Raw genomic sequence first — 23,647 nt, 5'->3', positions numbered from 1 at the left:
TTGCACCCCCCATTGATTCCTACTCCACCTAAACTTTAAAACTACCTGCCCTGGAGGGGTAGCAGCATTTCTATTCAGGCAGTGCTGAGGGTGTTAATTGACTTCATGGCTCATTTTAATGTACCTGATTCCTGCTAATCTCGGGTGCTAGTGAACCTTTTCCTTTTTTAATGGTCTTGATTTTCCATTACTCAAGTTATCCTTTCTTCAGCAATATTGGTATCTGCTAGCCACTCCTGGCAATCTCTGTTTTCTGTTTCACAGCCCTTCATTGTTTTCAGTCCCAGCTAAAAATCTTAACTTAGGTGTGGTAACATTAATTCAGGTGATTATTCAATCATTTCCATATGAGTTACAGTGAAGTGTTGGATGCACCATCAAGCTGTTCAAGAAGGCTAGATTTGGTTTTATAAATCTGAATAAGAGATGTACATTTATCTATAATGATTACAGGACTAATAAACCAATACCCTTTGACTATTTTGCCTAGTTTTTTGTGGTTTTGAATATATAATCTAGCAAATGAGGGCACAGCCCAATAAAGTTATATTCATTTTTCCTTTGGTCTTAAACTCAGTAATATAGCCCATGGCCCCTAGCATCTTTGTGAAGTTTCTAGTTTCTTTACCTGGAGAAAAATGTGCAGTGTTGTACCAGACCTTCTACACCCTGCTTTTCAAAGTCCTAGATCGGCCCATGTAGAGAACAACCCACTGGTGAGGATTAATGTGAGGGTAAGCACATGCTGCTTATTCAATGGCCAGTAAGTACAGTGCTACAGCTATTAGTATCTGCATAGGTGGCTGGGACCCATTTGAATTGTAAATGTGTGTATTCACATACTTTTGATTAGTCAACTTCCATGAATCCCTAAAGCATAGTCTGTGGACTCCCAGGGGTCTGTGGACCACAGGTTGAAAACCACTGATCCAGAGAGACATTTCATCTCTTCCCTTGACACTTTCCACATGTCTCAAATTCCGCAGATTGTTTTACATTTTAGCCTTTCTGTTGTGTTAGGCCAGGCAGCATGCCATGAATAAATAAGCAAGAAGATGCTAGCAGTCAGATGACTATGAGTTCATATATTGCTGCTTCTACTTCATAGCCTTATAATCAAACATGGCTTCATTGTCCAGACTAATGTGACAATCGAATATGAAACACACCATTTTACAAATAAATTAACTGAGACATTGAACAAGGTCACTTGAGACAAAGCTACAAAGATGACAGGTCTCCAACGCAGTGGATATATAAGATTTAATGATAATTGCCTTTCATACTGAATATGTTAAATGTATGAAAAGACTACCTTGTAGACAGCAATAAGTTCATATACTTGGCAAGCAGGTTCCTTATCTATGAGCAAGCTGTGCTCTGGTATTTCCAAAGCAAAATCTTGATTTTCCAACTTAAATCACATTTTTTAACATTGCTTTTTGTATGTAATTCCACAGAATCTATTTTTTGCATGCACCTCTAACACCCATCCTTCATCCATACAAGACTCTAAACCCTGCCCCTTTAAACACAGTAGCACTGTCTTTGACCACTAAAGGTAAAAGGTTAGTTACAACACGTAAAAAAAGAGAGAGGTAGTTATTGGTCATGTTACCTCTACCCTGCCTTCTGCCTACAAGCAGGAGCAAGCTGTTGTGCTTTGTAGTTTAGAGTTGACCTCTGCACAGAAAGACCTATTTTGCCACCAGTAGAGGTGAATGTTTAGATTTTGATGGGCTTTTTACAGTTGCTAAATAGCTATGACTATTTGTACAAGCACCCAGAATGGTAGGAAGCTTCAGGCAATGATAAGAACTGTTAACAGTACAGAATTAACATGAGACAAAAAAAAAAAATATGTGAATTACTGGTTCCTAGCTTCAGCACCTTCTTTAAGTCACATGGTCTTTCACAAGGGGAAAAGAAGCAGCTGCTGTTTGATGGTGTGCAGGCTAGAATTCTCTCTCTGTGGCACATTGAGGGTGATGCCAGGGTGGTACATACTCAAACCTAATCAAGTGTTGATGCTTTTTGGCAGCAAGCCAAGAACAGGGTGTAGTGTAAAACATAGATGGGTTGTGACTTTGCAGTACTCAGACAGACCTGGAGGGATTTATCAGTCAGACCTGGGTGTACCAGTGCTCCTGCTGAGACCAAAGATCCTGGCTAGACAGTCTTACCCCTTGGCTCAGGGTCAGACCAATTGCCATATTTGGGGTCAAGAAGGAATTTTACCCCACGATAAATCATGCCTTCGCAGTGCCTTATAGCTCAACACTGCAAAGAAGGCAAGATTCATCAATCATGAATAGCTGGAAGGTTGCACAAGGTCACTTTTAGCAGAGCTGGAAGAGCTTTCAATAATATCCAGATATCAGCTACCTACTGGCAGTTCAGCTCCAAAGACAATTTCAATCTAGTCTTCCAGTTAGTTATGCTGTATGTAAACTGGGACTATTCTTGCTCTTCTGTCTGAGTATTTTTCACAGCCCTGCTGTAAGCTGGTCCACATGAAAGAGCAGCATTCTACAGCAGGCAGCCTGCAGAGGTAATTATTTATCCCAGGTCTGCCCTGTACTGCTGCAAGTGTTACTTTCAAACTCTGCCACGAGTTACATAAAAGATTATAGCAAAAATGACACTCAAACACATTTCAGATATAGGGAGGCTGTCCCCTTTTCAGGAGAACACATCACTCTTATGTGCAGGAATACAGGCAGCCCTTGACTTAACAGTGTTTTGAATAACAGCATTTCGCACTTACAACGTTTATAAATTGAAACCCTGTTTCAACTTTCTGACATCAGTTTTGACTTTACAGTGCTTGATCCAATGCCATGCCAGCGAGCAAGTTCACTGCGTCACCCATCTCTTTGGACAATATCTGTCCAAACTTCCTTGGACACTTTCTTTAAGAAAGCAGACAAGACTCCAGAAAAACCTGTAGCCAGGACTCTTGAGAATACTTCAGCCAGGACCCTTCAAAAAGTCCAGCATAGTCACTTCAAAGAAGTGTTTCCAAATCAATATGATTGCTATTTACAATATAAGTACATTAATGTAGCTATATTACTCATCTATAATTGAGTACAAAATTCTGGGTTATTTTTTGTGAAAATAGGGTATTGGGCCTTGGTTCATAAACCAATCCCACATTTATAACATTGTTTCCTACCGGAAAATTGGCTCTAAGTTACAACATTTTGACTTAAAGACATGGTCTTCAGGAACCAATTGTGTCCTAAGTCTGAGGACTGCCGGTAGAGCTGTTTATCTTAAAAAATCTGTGAGCCTTGTAGGAGTGGCCATCATGTTCAGAAGTTGCAAGAAGCTAATCAGATTAGTAGTGTACATGTAAGTAAGCCTCAGTTGTCAAAGTGCAATCGCTCCACAAGTTATCAGACCCTACATATACTTTTACAAGCTCCATTATAGAGCATTGATAAGTTTTTTGTTTCCTCTGTGGATGCTTAATAAGGGCATTTCAGCAGAGGAGAAGCAGCACAGCTAAATGACACAGATGGAGGGAAAGGGTGGGCACATCTATACAGGATGTTTACTGCAAAATTGACTGATTAGCTCCTCAGTAAATGTCTTGGTGTCTACACATGCACCTCTATTAGGCTGGAGTAAACTAATTTATATATGGGACTTATAAATACAAGTCCTATCCTGCTGTGGAGCAAAAAACTCTGCAGCAGTGCACACGTAGATGCTGGAGGGCCTGGCTGATGCACAAGGGTGCTTTAGTGTGGGGGTCATGTCCCAGCTAGCCCTACACTGAAGCACCCTTGTGCCCCAGCCAGCCTCTTTGTAGTGTGTTGAACTGGGGCGGGGGGGAGGAGGGCAACCCCGGGCTGACAGGCTGACTCCCAGGGCCCCCTGCCAGCCAGGGTTGCTTTGACCCAGCTCCGTGTGCTGTGCAGAGCTTATTGCACCAGAGTTAATTGCTCCTGAGTGCACATTCAAATGGTGCATCCAGAAGCAATAAACTCCTGAGCAATAAGCTACACAGTTTATTGAGGAGACATAATAGCATGTGTAGATGTGTCTAGTGAAACATAAAGTTCTGGCAAATACTTAAAAGGAACAAAGTGAATAAAAGGCTACGAAGTCCTGCTTCTAAACTCATTATTATACTTATTATTGGTAGACTTAGACTTGTTGCCAAGGGTGACTTCAACATACATGCATTGTCTTCAGAGCTGAATCAGGACTTCATGGCCTCCATAACAACAACGAAGTTATCCCAGACAATAACTGGGATGACAAATGAGGTGGAGCAGATGTTGTTGGTTTGCACTTGACTGGAAAGAGGGATTTGGATCTCTGGGGGTGTTGTTAACATGCCTTTGTCATGATCAAACCATTTAACTTGTATTGGCACAGATTCCTGTCCCTGACTGTTTCCACTGGGGTGATGGACCAGTTAAGCTGGAGACTCATGGAACCAGTGGAATTCCAGAACTGTAGGGGGTATTCCTACTAACTTTGATGGCTACTCTGTCAGTGGTCTGGTTGAACTGTGGAATAACACATTTGCTGGAGATACAGTGGCATCTTCATGTCCACTCCCACCACTGTGGTGCAATCTACTTTTTTTGGGTGGGGACTGGCCTGGTCAATCCAAGCTGCTGTCATCTGGAAACCAAGTCATCTACTGTTTGCTGTGACTACAGACAAAATTTGCTTGTATCTAGCACACTTGGGGAATGCCAGTCTAGCTGTGGAGTCAGAGTTTGGGCTTGCAGAATATTGGTCTTATTTGTTTATATGGATCAGTTCAATTGTTGTTGCTCATTGATGCAAAGGATGTACTGAAGGGGATGCAGGCAGCCACCTTCAAATGGAACCCATTGCCCCTCTTACACGCATGTCCCTCTTGGCTTGTAAGTCATCTGGGGAAGACTGGCACCACTGTTGGTGGGGGGCACTGCCTTCCTTCATGAGAACAGGGGACTGCATATTCTTAAGTCTGTCATTGTCCAGCCACTACTCAAAAAAAAAAAAAAAAAAATCTCTTGACATTGAATCCTCAGCCAGCTATTGTCCTGTTTCCAGCCTCCCCTTTTTGAGGAAAATTGCCCAAAAGCTCCAAGTATCTTTGGATAATATCAGATTCCTGCACCCCTTTCAGTCTTGTTTTCATCCTGAGTGGGCATGACTACACGAGACACTTACTGGACATTAGCCTAATAACACTGTGCAGTAGTATGGTGGTCAAAAAATGTGCTAATAGCCTACTTCACATTGTTATTAGGCAAATGCACAGTAAGCATCACAAAATAACCATGCACCAGCACTATTGTGTAGTAAGTACTTACTGTGCATTTGATTAGTACTTTATTAAGCAAGTAGTAAACTAAATGTAAGATGCGCAAGTAGTAAACTAAATACCCATGGTGCATTAATGAATATGTAGATGTGTCCAATATAAGGTAAAGGCAGTGCTTCGCACCTTGGATTATCAGGGAAACTGTACCATGATGATCCTATTAAATCTGTCAGTAGCCTTTAAAAGAGTTGACCAAGAGGTGCTGATAAAGTGTTTATGTGATGTGGTGAGAATTTGTGGGATCAGTGGTGGTGAGGGAACGCTCATTGTAACCTGAGGACCTTTCCTGTGAGTCCCCTAGGGTTCAATATTGTCACCCCCACCATTCAATATGTATCTGAAGCCACTGGGCAAGATTGTGTTGAGATTCAGTGAGGTGCCATCAGTATGTTGATGATTCCTAGCTTTCTCTCTCCTTTTCATCTGACCCAGGTCCCACAGTCTTGGTCCTTACCCAGTGCCTGGCTACAGTTAGGGATTGGATGTGGGCAAACTAAATGAAGCTGAATCAGACAAGACCCAAGTGATGGTTGTCAGCAGATAGCTTGACTTAGGGGGGATAGAGACATTTGTCATTGATGGGGTTCAGTTTCCCCTTGTCAGCTAGGTTTGCAGCCATGTGGTATTCTTGGATTCTCTGTTGCACTTGGATTTTCAGGTTGCAGCAGTAGCTAGAAATGCCTTTCACCATCTCTACCTGCAGTCCTTTCTTTCAGATTCAGATCTAGTTTCTACGATAGACCACTGAAGTGTGCTGTATCTGGGCCTGCCCCTCAGGGCTGTGCAGAAGGTGCAGCTGGTACAGAAATTGGCAGCCCACCTTCTGACAGGGTGGGTCACCAGAAGAAGATTACTTCAGTGCTCCGAAATCTGTACTGGCTTCCAGTAGTTTTCTGGATGGACCCAAATTAATATGGTGGTTTTGACCTGTAAGGCTCTAGACAGTAAAGGCCCAACATATACCAGAGGATGACCTTCCCCTCATTATGCTCCATCACGATTCCTACAGTCAGCCAAGAGCAACCTCCTGTAGGGGCCATCTGTGCACCGTGTTCATTTCATGAAAACACATGGGAAGTGGTTCTTGGTAGTCACTTCTCAAATCTGGGACTCCTTACCCCTTGTGGATTGTCAGCGCATTTACTGGAATCACATCAAGTCCTTTTTCTTTGGGTATAGGTTTTGAGGTACTGTCTGGGGGAGGGGTCATATTGCATAGTATTTTAATATTTTTATCTGTCTTTATAATGTCTCTGGTCTTATTTTAGGCTGCTGTGAGCCTCTTCAGAGGAGGAAGGCATAAAAAGCTAATAAATAAAAAAAAATAAACCAGAGTGGTACTGTTTTGGGAAAATGGATATCCATCTCCCTGCTGTCACTCAGAAAGCTGGACGATGCAGAAAGTACCTCCCCTGGTAGCACATTTGGCCACAAATTGTCTCTGGACAGTGATTAACTCCACAGTCAGAGCTCTGTAACCTCCTCTCTGCTCAGCAAGATTTGGACATGAAAGTCATACTCAATGGCTAATTTTGTAGGGTTTGTAGCTTAGCAGCAGAACCTGTTCCTAACTTAAAGACAGCAAGGAAAGTACAGCCTGGTACAGACAGACACTCTAGTCAAGCACTCTGCTGTTTTTATTTACAAAAGGCTTCAGATGGGTTATTATAAAGGAAGGATGCTACTCTAGAGGCAGTAATGGAGCAATAAGTCTTGTGGGTTGGAGCCTTCCATGCATAAGTATCTACTGGCTAGAATACATGCAGGTGGGTGACTCCCAGCTCAGATCAGTGCTACATGACTCCAGCCACTTTAGCCTGGCTTAGACCAACTTGAGACCTGCTGCTGTTACCTACAAATGTGTTTGGGGGTGGGGGCATTTGAATTAGGACAGTTCCCAGAGAGCCTCTCTAATTAAAACACCTCACCCTCACATGTATTAAGTATCTCGTCAGTAGCGATGCGTAGGAGGTGTACGGGGGTACATGTGCATCCCCTAAGAGCGCTGGTGCACCCCCTGACAGACCACACTCCCTGATTAGGCAAGGGGGCAGGTGGAAGTGCCTCCCCTGTGAGTGCTGGCCAGGGAGTGGGAGGGCCGGATGAAGAGCCACAGCCATTTCTGGGAGAGCAGCGGCCACTTCCTGGTTGGTGCAATCAGCCACGGGGGGACCCCTCTCCCTCCAGTCGGTGAGATTGGTCAGTTGGTGAGATTGGCCGTGGTGGACTTCCCACCCTGGTTGCTGACTGGTCACTGGGGGGGCATGTGCCCCCCGTGACTAAGGTGACACCAGTCACCTATGTATCCCGTGTTTCAAAATAGCTTTAACTGAAGCTCATTCAACAAGTTTTAGTTAAAGCACCTTAATATATGTGACAGTGAAGCACACTGGAGCATTAAATAAGCTCAGTGTGCTCTGAGATATTCTAATTAGAATATCTCAGAGCACGTCTATAGGCACCCACTATTGATTTCAAGGGGAACTGTGTCATTGATTTATATGGGAACAGGGTCAGGCACTGAAACAGTCCCAGCATAGATCAGCGTAGTACAAATGGGACTGGAAAGGCTCCCAGCTCAGCAGTGCCTTTACAGGAGACAATTCTCATCTGGGAGCATTCATTATACCCCAGAAATCTGTCCTGTGGCTCAACTGTGATTGCTGCTTCTACCAGGCCAGGAAACTACTGGTTTGAAGATAGACTATGATTCTCAGGTGAGGAGCAGCAGCATTTTAACATCATATACTGAAGTGGATTAACCACTGGTAGGTATTCTGGAAAACCTACTAGAAACCAATAAAATAATGCTGTGTGTGAAACAGGCCCCATTTAATTTGGATTTGGCCCAAATCAGGGACATTGATTCAATTTGTTCATTTAGATCACTGTCCCTGATTCAATTTGGCTGAATCTGAATCTGAAGATTCGATGCTGATTTGGAGAATCAGTGATTCGGACATAGACACATCTTTAAAATATTTTTTTACATAACTTGAGGTAGCAGGCATGGCTCATGATTGCTGCAATGCTGGGGTGGATGGAGTGTCCCACAGGAGCGCGATGGGGCCTCCCGTGTGCTCGGTGGTGAACCTGGAAGTGGACTGGGAGTACTTCTGGTCCACTTCCAGGTCCACCAAGGAGTGCACGGTGTCCTCCCCCATTCCTGGGCCCCTCTGGCTTGGCAATCAGCCACAGGGGGACCCTAGGTGTCCCCCTAGATCCAGGAGGCACCAGTTGCTGAGCCAGGGGAGTGCAGGGGTCCCCCCCAGCGTGCTTCCCGGCTCACCTGGAAGTGGACCGGAAATGCTTCTGGTCAACTTCTGGGTTTGATGCTGTGCATACTAGTGAGCCCCCCCATGCTTCTGTGGGACACTCCATGCGCCCCAGCATTGCAGCACTCAGGAGCTGCCTGGTACCTAGAGGTATGTAGAAAAAACATTTAAAGCTGTGTCCATGTCTGAACCGCCGAATCTTTCCGAATCTCTCCAAATCAATTCGGAGGGTTCCAATTGGAACTGGAGAGATTAAAGGGTCTCCTGATTCGATTTGGATTTGGAGATTCAGCCACTGAATCAGGCTGAATCTCTGCTGAATTGCATCAGGGATTGAAGCTTCACACAGCTCTAATGCTGAACACTTCAGCCAGTTACGCTCTGCTGAACCAGATAAGTGCCGATGTTGCAGTTCAGAGATGGGGAGATTATGGAAGAGGATTTCATATGGAGAAGGAAGAACATATATCCTAATGCCAGCAGTTTCCAGAACAAGAAGAACAGTCTAATGTCACCCTGCACTTTGTTCTTAGAGCACATGCTGTAAGAACAAAGACTCTGTAGGGTGAGGAGACCATTTTTCAGTCATTAGATCAGGTCTAATCAAGCTGAATAAAGCCTTAAAGGAAGCATTTAGATCAGTGGTTCTAAACCAGGATGCCATGGCACAGATAGATGGCAGACCCCAGCTGCAGTTGCCCAGGGGGCAGAAAGGGGAATAAATCTCCTCCCTGCTCCCTCTGCCTTAGGGGCCAAGACAGCCGGCGTCTGGCCACAGCCCTACAGCTGCCACTGCGGCAGCAAGGGGAGAGTGCAAGGCAGACCCTGGCTTGGGTCCATGGTGGTAGGACAGGGAGTGAGGAATTAAACCCCCTCCCTGGCCAGTTCATTCCAGGCTACTGCCGGGGCTGGCTGTGCCCCTGCTGCTGAAGCAGCCAGCGGAGAAATGCCTGACAGGGGTCTGGGACAGAAGTTGCAAAACCAGTTGACCCAAATCAGTTAAGTCTGATACTACATTCAGCCAGGTTTATCCGAAACCAGTTTCAGCCATTTTGAAACTGGTTTATGGGCACCAAACATATGTTCTGTTACAGGTTTAAACCAGTTTCTGATCATTCAAACCAGTTATGTGTAATTTCTGTCCCTAGCCAGGGACAGTATGCCTGGGCTCTCCACATATTTTTAACTCTTCTTGCTTGGGTTTACTTTCTAATCATCATTTCTAAACTCCTCAAGACTAATATACTAACACCAGACAACCTTTCCCTTTGGCTACCTGCTCCCTGTAGGCGAGGCCTCACAGGTAAAACCACATCAGTCTCTGGAAGTGTGGGCCCAAGCCTGAAGCAGATCTGAGAAGATTGCTAAAAAATTCGCCTGAATGCAGGAAAACATTTTGTTTAAAAACTATGCTGTAGCCTGGGCATGCTTTGTCTGGAAGGAGCAAACTCAGCTCACTGATGACTCCTCAGGCTGGGTCTGAAGGCAACTGTAACTAGAATATTTTCTCTATTGAACGTCCAGCTTGTGGAATCTCTTAAGGCCCCAAAGAGCTACTAAGGGTTAATGGTAAACCCTGCAATGCTTAACCCTCTGTTTCCTAAGAACATGTGAACACTAACTTCTGTTCAGTTACCCAATGGTTAATTCCTTCAGGAGGCAGTACATCTGCCTCCTCCTAGAGTTCATAAACCTCTTCCTTCACATTTAACCATATCCGCCATACTGCATTACCCTCTTGCTGCTGGAGGTGTTTATTTCTTCATTAGCTAAAACACCCGGTTCAACATGCTTATGAAGGTAAAGTGAGATATAAACCAACCTCCATTAAATTTCCACAGAGCAGTAAAAAAACAGAGGAAACTCCCAGAGAAAAATATAATTAATGTAGGTAGGACAGTACCTGCAAATACACACACTAATGTAAAACCATATTAATAATGTTAAAAGAATATACATTGCTTGAATACCTGGAAATTCAGAGCTAATATTTCACTAAAAACGTAACTCTTCCCTAATATCTTTGTCCATGCATAAACTATGCACAAGAAAACCTTGTAGTCAGAGTTACCATACTTCATCTACTACTTCTCTCACCTAATACCTGCTATTGCCCTTTGTCCAGTTCACTCACAGATTTGGCAGAAGCATATCATCACTCACCTTACCCCTCTGCTATTCCATTACAAGTCAGAAGTTTCATCCTGTTTCTTTTACCCTCTCTGCAAGACAAGGACTACTGTTGGGTCTCTTTCAGCCCACCAAAGAAGCCTCACTGGCACTTTACCTTGTCCACACTACAAAGGCTGTCCATTCTTAACCCAAGGAATGCCACTGCCAATTTATAGCTAGATGTGTCCCTGTAAGGTTATACTTTTATTTTTATGCTTTAATTTCTAGCCAATTGGCTACCACTGATAGAATATTAATCTAGGCCTCTTATAACCTTTCTCCTTATTGCTTGGACAGGGAAGGCAGAGACAAGGTCAGGATGAAAGCTGTTTAACTCTGAACTTTCTTGCTTTCGTCTGTTTGCTCACATTGCCTGATGATGGGATTCCTTTAGGTTTTAGAGCAGCCATTTAATATCTAGAGCAGCCTCTTTATATGAATGGTTTTCTCCAGGAATAGTTAAAATCATTCAAGAAGAAAGTTCCTGGAACAGCAGTTTGTGTCTCCCAGTTGATTTAGTGCAATCTCATTGATGCTTGGAGCCTGCAGGACAGCATGGCAGCCAGGGAGGCAAGAAGAATCATTGTTCCTGCAAAATTTGTCAGGATGACCTCAGGTTTGTGTGTTTAGATTTGGCAAAGTAGACAAAATAAACACACACACACACAAATATGCATCTCTTACTTCTAGGAAATGGAAGGAGAAAATTTCTGTGCCTGCAAGATGTTGGGATTGCTGACACACTAACTATTCTCCATGTTGAGAATAGACCGATATACCGCTGGTGGGTATCTGTTTAAATCTGTTACTGTAAATTGCCCTGAACCATTTTGGGAAGGATGGATATACATCACAGAAATAAATTAAAGAAATAAAATGTCACACCTGATTCAGTTTACTCAAATTCTACTGTTTGTTGTACTGCACCGTGATTGTTCCTGCCTCTATGCACTATACACTTGAGCTGAGCCTTTCCCTTACCAGTAGCTGGAAAGAGAAGGACAAGAGAGAAAGTTGCCATGCATACTTTGGGTGAAGGACTCAGGGGAAGATTGTCAGGGACTGACCTGAGAAACCACTGATTAGTGTGGTTTCTAACAGTTGAGAACTGCTTGCAGAAACTCATTTTCTTTTTCATTCCCACTAAAGATAACAAAATGGGAAATACTGGCTAGGTGAGATGGATCATCACTAGGTCAGAATGGTTCAAATCTCTCTAGAAGTAAGGGTTTATATGTCTGTACCATCTTCTTGCCACCTCTTTTCACCATTTTGAATTGCTATGGGATATAGTGATTAAAAGGTTTCTAGTAGGAAGAATCAAGTCAGACAAGTAACATGTTTCTGTCATTGATTTGCACTCTACTGCCCACCCTTCGGTTCAAGAAACTCAGACTACACAGACAGCAAGTATTCACTTATACTCCTGCCTCATCCCCTGGGAATATCAACACAAAATCAAACAAAAGGAATATGTACTATTTGTGAGTCACTGAAAACACCTAGTCCCTCCAAAACTGAGAGAGTGATCAGAGCTTTACACTGACTTGTGTCTCATTGGAACCGTTGCCAAGGTAACAGAGTGCCCTGAAACGTAACCTTTAGCACCTGATTCTCTCTGGCCTTGTACCTTGTGGGCCTGATTCCCATTGGCCTATTCCTGCGTGTCATTTACATGGGTGTAAACCAGGCTCTCTGTGCTGATTAGGCCTAAAGAAAGTGAATGGAATAGTAAAGCAGATCAGAATACTGCATTTCTTGACATCAGTACAAGCAATTTTAAACCCATTTATACTGCTCTTGTACACATATAAATGATGACAGAAAGGAGAATCGGGCTCATATGCTGTTTTACATAGCATGCGGAGTTAGGTCTTTTCAGCCATATTTACTTAGGCTCATCTTCTTTATTCCATATTGTGTAACAATCTGCCACAAACGCAAGACAGACTCCCTGTTTGTAGGCTTTCTTCCACTTCTGCTGATGTCCTGCCTCTCCTTTCCCCACCACAGATGTGTCAAAAATTGGGATTGGGATGAATGATCCCTAGAGATACACATCCACACAAGTGGGAGTTTGGAAAGGTTGCAGCAAAACAGGCAGAATATTGTAAAATCAGCATCATATTTTTCAACAGCCAAGGCACAAGAAATGCCAGTAGACTTAGGAATAAGAGCTATAAATTAGAGACTGCCCCATAAATTGAGTGATTGGATAATACTGAAAGGCACAAGAATTTATGGCTGGGAAGATCGTCAAAATTTATTTTTAGTGAATAATCATTCGACAAATGCGTTTTGAAATCTCACTGTCAGTTCTGTTATAAAATCCACTAATTAATACCCCCAAAATTAATATAAAAAAATAATGGTTCATTTGAAAAGAATGTGGTGACACAGAACACATCCACATCCCTCTCTCTTCAGAAAGGTGGCAGTGTTGCTTTGTAGTTGCTGAATGCATAGCTAGGGACTAAGAATTATTTCAAATGAGCTGCAATGTACCATAATATACCAACAAAAACTAAGGAATGACTTAATCTAATGAAATGTAAGATCACAGTGATATGGAAACCACACCAAAGCCCTGGACCCAATTATTGTATAACTCAGGCAGACTGGAACCCTTGTGTTTGCGCACACACACACACTTGGGTTTTCAACGAACTGCCAATTTTGTATTTGCTTAGAAAACAAAGTTTAAATTGACCACCCAGCTATCTAAGAGATCCTGATAATACTACTTATGTCTAGCATCAGTTTCATAAACCTCTGATCTTATTATCTGCATTGCGCAGAGACAAAACACACATGGAGTGGGTATCTTTCAGAAATCATGTTCTTGTGTGACCATACCATCAAGCTTTACAACACATATATGATACATACAGTCAGAGTTTGTCTAGGCATTCATAAAAGATAGAGAACTTCACCTCTGACAGCAAAAACAAATGCTCAAATACACTTCTATCATTATTGTTATTACATTATCTAAAGTCAATTAAACAAATAAGACTAAGGCACCCCCCCAACCTGTACATGCACACATGTATCCTATTTACAATAAAAACAAAAATGTGACTCAATGTACTAATATCCAACAGAGGGGCTGTTTTAGAAGTTACCATCCCACAATTCACCTTCACTCACCTTCACTCACGCTGAATATCCTCTGAGAAGCCCTTTATTAGGACTTCTACTAATTCACAAGAGTGGAACATGTTTTTACTTGCAAACCCTCTGAAAGCAGCACTTGGTTCTGTGGCTCTGGTTTTATTTCTCTGATGATGTCACTTTAAATATTTTTCATGTTCCATTTGTTATTTTTGCTTCTAAAAATGACGCATTTCTGCAAATTCATTTTTTTCCAATTAGTCACAACTTAATGGAACAAAGTCAGCAGCCTGGATGTCAGAGTAAATGTCAGGGCCGTCTTCTCTGCCACTCCCAGATATACATACTGTATTACACCTGGATATAGGGATGGGATTAGGTATGTTGATTTTCACCACTGTCCTTTTGGATTTTTGCCCCAAGCCTTTACAAGAAAGAGTAGGGTAAAGGAGCAGGGAATCATAGTTTCACTATCATAAACCACAGACATAAACTGAAAAGCAATGAAAAAGCAGTAAAATAAATTATAGAAAGGAAGGAAAATGCATTTCTTCATTTACAGAATAGCCTCTGTGAGAGCAAAGCCATGACAGCTTTATGACTCCTTTATTATCTTACTTGCATGCTGCTTCCAAACATTTAATGAAAAACAGCCTATGGCTAAGACTTGCAGGAGAGGAAAGTTTTAGGAGAAATTCTTGATGCTCAGCCCTACCTGATCTGAACTTGCTCCGGATCAGCAAAGAATGCTCAGTACCAAGAAGTGTCATGGTGATTCTCTGTGAACCGTTCCAGAAGCCCCCTCACTTAAACCATTAACTTGCTCCAAGGAGACAAGCAGAGCACAGTTAGTGAACCAGAATTCATCCGACCCTCCTGGAGTCTCTGGGTGCTTTTATAGCTGGGTTTGCAGAAAGCAGCAAGTGACTTTAAAAGTTTTGGTCCCATCCAGCACTGACCCTCCACAGAAACCAACTGCTCCCCCCAAGTTCTGTGTTGAACTAATTAACTTTTAGCTAGCAGGACCCTCCTCATGCTCTGAGTTTACTATCAGCAGCATCACTGGGTGTCCTGGCTGATGTCATGGTCTAGCAGGGAGAAGCGACTATCAGTAACAGGGTCTTAGGAAAGTCAGAAGTTTGATATCTGATCCTTATTACTACCAACAGGAACTCAGCCAATCAGGAGGCTCCCTGTCTCAGACAGCTGGTTTCAGAGCAGTTCTGAAATACCAACAGATCTAGTGTTTAACTCTTTCAAGCATGGGGAGATGTAGCCACTGGGAATTCCAAGCAGTAGGATTTCTTACTAAAAACACACTTCTCTTTCTAGGACTTTGAGGCCAAAGTACACAGCTGCCTCTACCTCTACATGCCTGGAGGGCAGGGTGTGATATTTGTTTATTGTACTGTACTTTTATGCACTCTGGTGTGCAGAATTTGTGGGTTCTTTCCTCCAAAGAGTCAAAAGATATCCAGATTGCAGCTGAAGGTCTGATCACAGCAAGGGTAGGGCTACTTGTACGTCCCTGGGTCCCTGGGATGTACTCAGCAAATACAGTTTACAGTGCCATCACATCTTCACTGCTATGGAGTTAGCAGGGGTATGCCTAGCTGTGCTGGAATCATACCCCTAATTGTTGCATAGGCATACCAAGGTATCGCTATGAGGGTGCATGTCCCCTGAATCTGATTCCATTTTCTCTCTTTTTGATGTGCTGATGGACTGTGCCATACAGTCAGTTTGTGCCATATTACTTTACAGATGGACCATAAATAAGCTAAACTGTCCAAAAATAGAAACAGTTTTTGAAGTAACACAATGCCCTAAGTGTGTGGCCATGTTACACATCAGGCAAACACTTTTGATTAAAAAGACATAGGATCATACTCTTTTTGTTTTGCCCTCACCATGCAGGAACATGACCCAGCATGCAGGCAGAAATGGCTGCAGTAGAAACTCCTGACAGTGATACAGAGCCATACTGATATTTCCCCAGCTCCATGCTATTACATGTCAGAGTTGACAGTGCTTTGCAAATATGAGAAAGAGAAATTTTTTCACTAAATTTCCCTGGCCAAAACAAGGGCTAGTTTAAGGAGGGAGATAAAGGTAAGTAGAAGCCCTTGCCAGGTAAGGCTGGTTAGCAATCTTCTGATGCAATATTTTTCAAATGGAAAATATAAATTAGTGGAGAACAATATCAATTAGCGGAGAACAATATGCTTAATAGAAATGGGATGATTTTGGCAAATCATATGACAGATCATAGTTTTCAGCTGAAATTTTCCACTGTCCCGGGAGTCAAAATAATGAGCAACACTTACTGGCAGCACGGGACAGGACGTGTGTGGGGCTGAAGGAGGAACCCGTGCAGCTCGTTAGCCACCTTTTCGTGCAATTACATCCAGCTGGTGATGTCAGTGTCGGATGCCGACTGGCAGAGATAAAAATGGTGGCCGCTGCTGCAGAGGGGGCAGATAGCCGAGGGATGAAGCCATGGCTGATGCCTGCAGCAGGGAAGACCCCACACCGGGACCCAGAGAGCCTGGCAAGCAGGAGCAGATGCAGGCTGTGGAGAGAGGAGTACCCCGCCGAAAGCCTACGCCAGATAACAAGGGAGTAACAGGTTTGCCGGCCAGAAGCAGAGCTGAAGCAGCACTTGGAAGCCGAGTGGAACCCAGGTGGGAGTGCCGGGATGACGGGGCACGGAGGAAGGCATGACAGGGGATGAAGACCCCGGGAAAGCCCTGAAGGGGTTTGTGGTTGGGGCGGGTATTGCCGCCAGGTTCCACTGGATTGAGAAACAGGCGGGAGTGGATCCAGGAAGTGACGAGTCAAGAGCAAAGCAGCCCCTCCCTGTTAGGCTCTGAGGAAAGGGAGAGTAAGTGGTAGGGAATAGCTCACTGGTTGGTTTTGGGTTAATGCGTTTATTTTTTGTTACCCCAGGCGAAGGGGCATAGGAGATAGGGACAGGTGCCCAAGGGTCAGGGCTCCCCTCCTCATGGTTGTATGTACCCTTGAAGAAAGGGCTGGAGGTGTAAAGGGTTGTGTGGTAGGCCCGCACGGGCAAGCAGGGCCTTAAGTCGCTGGCTTCAAGATGCAACAGTGGAGAGGGTGACCCCGTGAATAAAGGCCGTGGATATCAGCTGGACAGCACACCGAAGGAGGTGTGAGGCCAGGGTGTAGGGGTGGCCCCACGAGCAACCATGGGGCAAACCCCAGGCCACCGCATATCTCGTCAACAGACCCCACCTACTTAGGAACACCAAGTCGTGGCAGGAGAGAATGGGGTTGGCGATGCGGGAAGGAGAGAACTACTCCGGCATCAGCACAAACCCGGGAGGTGCTTGACATCCACCAGTAATGCAAAGGCCACCTGAGAGCGGTTATTTGAAGTTGGGTGGTCACATCCACCTAGGCAGGTCTTAGTTGGAAACCTGTCTGTTTTCTGTACACTCTGCACTAACAGGTTATCCCACCTGGAAGACTTTTTGTGAGTTAGAATACAGGGCTTTCAATTACCATGGCTTGTAGGCAGCCCAATTATATGGACTGCCCTAAAGTCAGGGAACCCAGGATCTGTGGTTCTGGGTCAGCCACACAGACTATGACCCTGGGGCCAGGGAAAGTATGGGTTCCAGTCATTTAGGCCAGCTGACTTTTTGGGCCTACTCAGCTCCTGAAGCCTATCAAGGTAGCTAGTTGTCGATGTGGTTGAGGAGAAAGTGCATATGGCAGCTTTGAGGCCCTTGTCCATCTGAGAGTTAGCATGAAGAGATGGCAGTGGACCCTCTGTCACAGTATGGGGTACCTAAGGATGGCCGTGATGCCCCTAGGGCTCCGTGACTGTGTCAATTCTGTCCTGCAGGTGCGTTCTTTTATCTCCTGCCGTGTCTTGTTGGTATAAATAATAAATAGGGAGGCTTCCCACAGGTTTCTGCATGGTCATGGTCCTGTTGGACCCCACTAAACCCTACAGATTCTTGGACCCTTTGCTGGGTCCCACTTTAAGTTGATGCCTCACAAGACACCCCAAGACTTATGGGGTAGATCCATGTCTGCAAAACCTCCCCTTTACCATGCCCCATGCCGTGCAGATGGTATATAAATATTATCTCCCTAATAAGGTCTTGGCCTAACTGGGCTTCCTGTGGTCACTTGGCTCTGAAACCCCTGTTGCTGTGTCCTCCCTGGCACTGGGCTCCCTGCAGCCCTCTTTAGTGTGTAATAGTGTGCCCCAATGAGGCCTTCTCCTCCCGTATTAGCCTCATCCTGGTCCACTGGTGCAAATAACAACATAAATATAAGACCCTGGGCTACAACATTACAATAACACTGGAGGCTACACTCTGCCCCTTTAAGAAGGCAAGCTTCTCCCTCAGTATTGTGTGCCTCCTAGCCCTGGGTGTCTTAGGAGCTCCTGGAACCCCATTAGTTTTACAAGCAGCAGATCAGGTCTGGGGCTCTGGCCTTAAAATCTACAAATCTATGAATCTGTTTGAAACCTTTCAACAGTTTTCTCCAAACCAGTGCCATTTAAGTCCTATGATTTCTGTGCTCTACTCTAAAGCTGCCATTGTCAAACATTCCTTGGTACTGCTGTACCCACAAGTTATATTGGAACTGATTCAGCAAGCAACTAAAATCTCTCTGCTCCAGGAAGGATTCCTTGGCATCTGTAGGCTAAAATTGCATGTATTTGCTGCATTATTACATCATAAATATGAATCCAGTTTGCTGCCTCCTGTCATCACAGACTTTAATCAGCTATCACTCCTGCCTAATTTTCTTCTTTCCAAACACCACACATTATTTTTCCCTATTAGCTGCATTTTCCCAAACTGAATCCTGTATCAATTTGTGCTGCTCACACAGATCCTCTGTTTATGTTTATTTGGATCCTGCTCTCCTCAAGGGAGACATCATTGATTTGTTTCAGACAATCAGTGACATGCATTTATGGAAATGCATCTACCACCAAAAATGTGAGAGCTACATGGCATAACTATTCAAATAAGTCATTTTCTTTCTGCAGGAATGGGCTCTACTTCTTGAGCTCGCTTCTTCCTGCTTGTGAGAAAAGGGTCATTCAATATTTCATTATTGTTAGTGCCAGTCAAGCGCTGCCAGTCGGGGTGATGGGTGTGAATGTTAGTTTATAAAAGGTCCTATCAGCCACTGGATTCATGTGACCCTGGTCAGAGTAAGTCTTGCCAGTACAGCAGTAAAAATGTCATGAGCCAGCAAGGGCTCTTCTGTGCTAGCATTTCCCCTCTATCCTTCACTGTGGGTCTTCTAAAGGGTTTGCAATGGTGAGAACATTTCAGAAAGCAGGCTAGTCTAGACAAGACCTATAACAGGGTAGTTCAGACTTATCTGGAAAGTGTAGATAAGACATGTAGCAAGATAATTCAGACTTGTCTGGGAAAAAGAAGGCCAGAAGGGAAGCCAGAGCATGCTGGTTTGAGCCATAAAGAATCCCTTCGGTAGGAATTCTGCAGTCATATGAATCCCTGAGAGCTAGGGAGAGAAATGCTGCCTCTGAAGGCCAGGAGTAGTTGAGGTGTAGTCATTAAACAGCTGATATGGGAACAGAGGGGAAATGGCATAAAGTAAGGAGCAGGTGGGTATCAGAGGAGAAAAGGAACAGAGAAGGGATGAGGTTCAGCATTATGGCATTACATACAGAGGGAATGAGATACTTCAGGTGTTTTGATGGGGTCAAACTCAGTGGTTGAATTTCAGGGGGGTTGTGGCTCCCAATCCTGTATCTCATTACTAGAGGTTGTGCAGTGTCTGTCAAGTAAGTATCCAAGTGACAAACACATAGTATATGTACTGTTGTAGAACTAGGTGCAGCCAGCTTTATAATAGCCCAATAAACATGCACATAATCCCAGTCCTACTTGCTAGCATGGACTTGGAGGTTAGTGACATGATGTCCTGGGTCAGACTGTAACCACCAGGGTTGGGCTTGGCTCAGTCCAGCTACTAAATCTATTTGCAGATGTTGAAGGCTTCCTCAGATGGTTACACAAATTTCCATTCAGAACAAAGACTCCCCTCAGCTATGGAGGTCAGAGGATATAAAAGGGCAACAATGAATTTGGGAGTCCCCATTGGGTTGGGAAAGCACTACACATAGAGAAAGTCAACGTCAAAATGTTGTCGTTTGAGCTGCTGGTTTTAAAGCATTTACATCTTTTCTTGCATTGTCAAAAGGGTGCAGTGTATTCCCAAGAGCTGTGGAAACTCTTTGAAATATCCTGGCCCATAAGGAGGCTCCTTATGCCTAGAACACCTCATTAAACCCCCCTCCATCTCCTGGAGGCTCAGGAGTAGAAGTCATGCCTAGTACTTAGCCATACACTGCACTGCTCTCCCTAGAGGCATGGGCATAGGGCACCTATACACGAGCGTGGAGGCTGCTCCAAAGTGCTAGAATTCCAGCAGTTGGAGCAGACTCAATTAGTTGAGTCTTCTGGAGCATGGCAATTGCCATGCGCCAGCAGCTGTCTGTATCTCGTGTATCACCATCCCTGTGCTTTAAAATGGTGGTGGGGCACTTGAACTAAAGCTTGTCAAACGAGTGTGGGGGAAGCTGAAACACAAGATGCGGAGGTGCTTTAATTTAAGTGCTGCCCCCCTCTTATGAGCACATTCATGGAGCAAAAATGGAGTCCAGCCTACCCAAACGCAAGAGGGCTGAGCGCATGCAGTGACTGTGAGAGGCAGGGACAATGCAGATAGAGAGCCCTATATAATGGATCACACAACTTCTGTGACTTTCCTGGCACTCCACCATGAATCATTGACTCCTGATGTAGCTCCCTTGCTCCCTAATAGGTGCTACATTTTGTCTATCTCCTTTGTTCATACAGTTTACCCCTCCATGTCTCCTACCAAACTGGACAACAGCTCCAGACCAATGATTGCAGCACTGTGATGGGTCAGGAAGATCTGTTCCTGTCTCTTCAATATGATTGTATCGGGGCAGCCTGTTTCTTTCAGAGGAAATAGTAAACTCTGTGGCAGAGCTTTTGAATTTGTTGTGGCAGATTAAAATGGCCCCCACCCCCACACAACTAGGTTCCCCTCTGTTCAGCAAATCAATGTAGTTTATGGGAATGTGTTGTTGCTTTGCCAGAGTCAGTGCTTATATGCAGGGGATACACATTCTTCACATCAAACTGTCAAAACGGAGAGTGCTGCAGAAAACCCTGCCTCCATGGCTTGTAAGGGAGGCAGCATGGACTGGTGAACAAAACAACTGACGGGGACCAAGACAACTTGGGTATCTTCCCAGCTCTGCCATTGACCTGACATGTGGCCTTGGGTAAGTCACTTTCTCTCTCTGCTTTAAATGGGGGATAAAGAAACTGACCTCCTTTGTGGGCATTTGGAGATCTCTGGATGAAAACTGCTGCATTTAAGATTATGATAATACTGCTGCTGCTGCTGCTGCTGTTGCTGGTAATGTATTAGACAGGGCTTAAGGCCTTGCACAAAGTCCTTGTCTTCAAGCTGCTTTCTGAATAACAAGTGGAAAAGGTAAGGGAAAGAACATTTGGGGAAGACTGGCTATGGAAATACAAGCAAGGTTGTGGTCCTGTAACTCTAAAGGAAAGAACAAACAAGGCAGCTTGTACAACCATTTACATGAAGTCACTGCTATCATTGCAGCACCAGAAATGAACAGTGCAGCAGTACCCCCAGAGTGGAAAACCTGCATCAAATTCAGGGGAAAAAATGCAAGAAAAAGGAGCAAAAAAACCCCAACCAGTATCTACAAAGAGACTTGCACGAGTTTAATTGAATCAGTTTGAACTTTCACTGTTATTTCAATGAATATAACTTTCTTGATAAAAGTTAAAAGTTATTCCCGAAAGACAAAAGTGTGAATTTATACAAATCAGTCTCTTACGGCAACACTGGTCATACGCCATTTATGGCCCTCCCCATCTAATTGGCTTTTTAAACTACCGTAATCAGCAAATGTGGAAACTTCACTCCTGTTTTACTGAGAAGGCCATTTCAGAAAACCCTTTGCTTTGCAAATTCTAAAAGAAACACCTTCTGAGGAAAAGCAATTTCAGAATCTTTACATCACATCTAGTAATTTTAAAGAACATTTATCAAGGGGATCCCCAGCCACTGGCTGGGAACACATAATAATTTGCAAGTCAATGCAAAGGTTAGCAAGGAGACAGAGGCACCACAATCCATCCTCAACCTGGGAAAAGAAGCAGAATAAGAATTTACATGCACCTCATGGCTGGGCCTGGATAACACTGCCTATGTTGACACTTCCTGTGCTGGCCCCCACTGCAGAAAGGATGTGGACAAATCGGAAAGAGTTCAGCACAGAGCAACAAAAATGGTGAGGGGGCTGGGCAACATGACTTATGAGGAGGGGCTGAGGGAACTGGGCTTATTTAGTCTGGAGAAGAGAAGACTGAGGGGGGATTTAATAGTAGCCTTCAACTACATGAAGGGGGGACTGAAAGAGGACGGAGCTAGACTGTTCTCAGTGGTAGCAGATGACAGAACAAGGAGCAATGGTCTCAAGCTGCAGCAAAGGAAGTTTAGATTAGATATTAGGAAAAATTGTCTCACTAGATGGGTAGTAAAGCACTGGAACAGGTTACCCAGTCAGGTTGTGGAATCTCCATCCTTGCAATTTTTTAACACACGGGTAGACAAAGCCTTGGCTGGGCTGGTATAGTTGGGGCTGGTTGTGCTTTGAGCAGGGGGTTGGACTAGATGACCTCCTGAGGTCCCTTCCAACCCTAATTTTTTATGATCCTATGATTCCCTGATCTTGCTACTGCTATGTGCCAGTAGTTAGAGCAGTACGTGGTCTGTCCCAGTACAGGGCAGGGGCCTGCAATTGTATTTTTCTGATGTGGAACAGCAGAAAGTAGACATGAGAGTATCACTCTTCACTGGCAGAATTTCCCTGGACTAGTAGATATGCCAAATGCAAGATTATCTTGATGGTGAAAGTACCAGCCCCAAAGAGGAATTCAGAGAGGCTGAAGGCCCCTTGTGAATGGGTAAGGAAAACAGGCAGGGAGATGGCAGATAGCAATAAGCAATAAACAGATAGCAATAAGCCTGTCTCCTCAAACACTGATGGAGCTTTGTGCTGTGTACTGGATCTTCTCTAATGAGAGGAAGAGAGAGGGATATGACTCTCCTCTTCTGGCCTAGCAATATGAGACAGAACTGAATGCTGAAAAATGCAAGGTTCTCCACCTTGGGAAGAAAAAACCTGCTTCAACCTTATAGGCTCAGCAGTACTACGCTGGCTAGCACTACGGAAGAAAGAGTCTTGGGGGTCATGATTGACCGCAAGATGAACATGAGCCTTCAGTGCGATGCTGTGGCTAGTAAAGTGACCAAAACGCTGGCTTGCGTCCATAGATGCGTCTCAAGCAAATCCCAGGACGTCATTCATCCCTTGTACTCGGCCTTGGTGAGGCCGCAGCTGGAGTACTGTGTCAAGTTTTGGGCTCCACAATTCAAAAAGGATGTGGAGAAGCTTGAAAAAGTCCAGAGAAGAGCCACATGCATGATCAGAGGTCAGGAAAACAGACCTTATGATGACAGGCTGAGAGCCATGGAGCTCTTTAGCCTGGAAAAACGCAGGCTCGGGGTGATCTGATGGCCACCTATAAGTTTATCAAGGGTGACCACCAGGATCTGGGGGAACGTTTGTTCACCAGAGCGCCCCAAGGGATGA

The 23,647-nt window shown here is 44.3% G+C and overlaps 1 protein-coding gene across 10 annotated transcripts in view; it reads right to left on the bottom strand.

Moving 5' to 3' along the window:
• Positions 1 to 15,007, bottom strand: part of MYOCD (myocardin) — a 95,610-nt gene extending 80,603 nt beyond the window's left edge. For 9 of the 10 annotated variants that reach the window (XM_019536514.1, XM_019536515.1, XM_019536517.1 and 6 more), the window contains exon 1: positions 14,615 to 15,007. In XM_019536514.1, coding sequence (XP_019392059.1) covers positions 14,615 to 14,669 — 55 coding nt within the window. In that variant the 5' untranslated portion in view covers positions 14,670 to 15,007. The remainder of the gene's footprint in view (positions 1 to 14,614) is intronic. The other variant, XM_019536520.1, reaches the window with a different exon arrangement.
• Between the last annotated feature and the right edge of the window lie 8,640 nt (positions 15,008 to 23,647).

Source organism: Crocodylus porosus, unplaced genomic scaffold, assembly GCF_001723895.1.
Source record: "Crocodylus porosus isolate Cpor-Errol unplaced genomic scaffold, CroPor_comp1, whole genome shotgun sequence".
Taxonomy (NCBI): Eukaryota; Metazoa; Chordata; order Crocodylia; family Crocodylidae; genus Crocodylus; species Crocodylus porosus.
The sequence above is the reverse complement of the archived record's forward strand: the minus strand, read 5'-3'. Positions and strand labels throughout refer to the sequence as shown.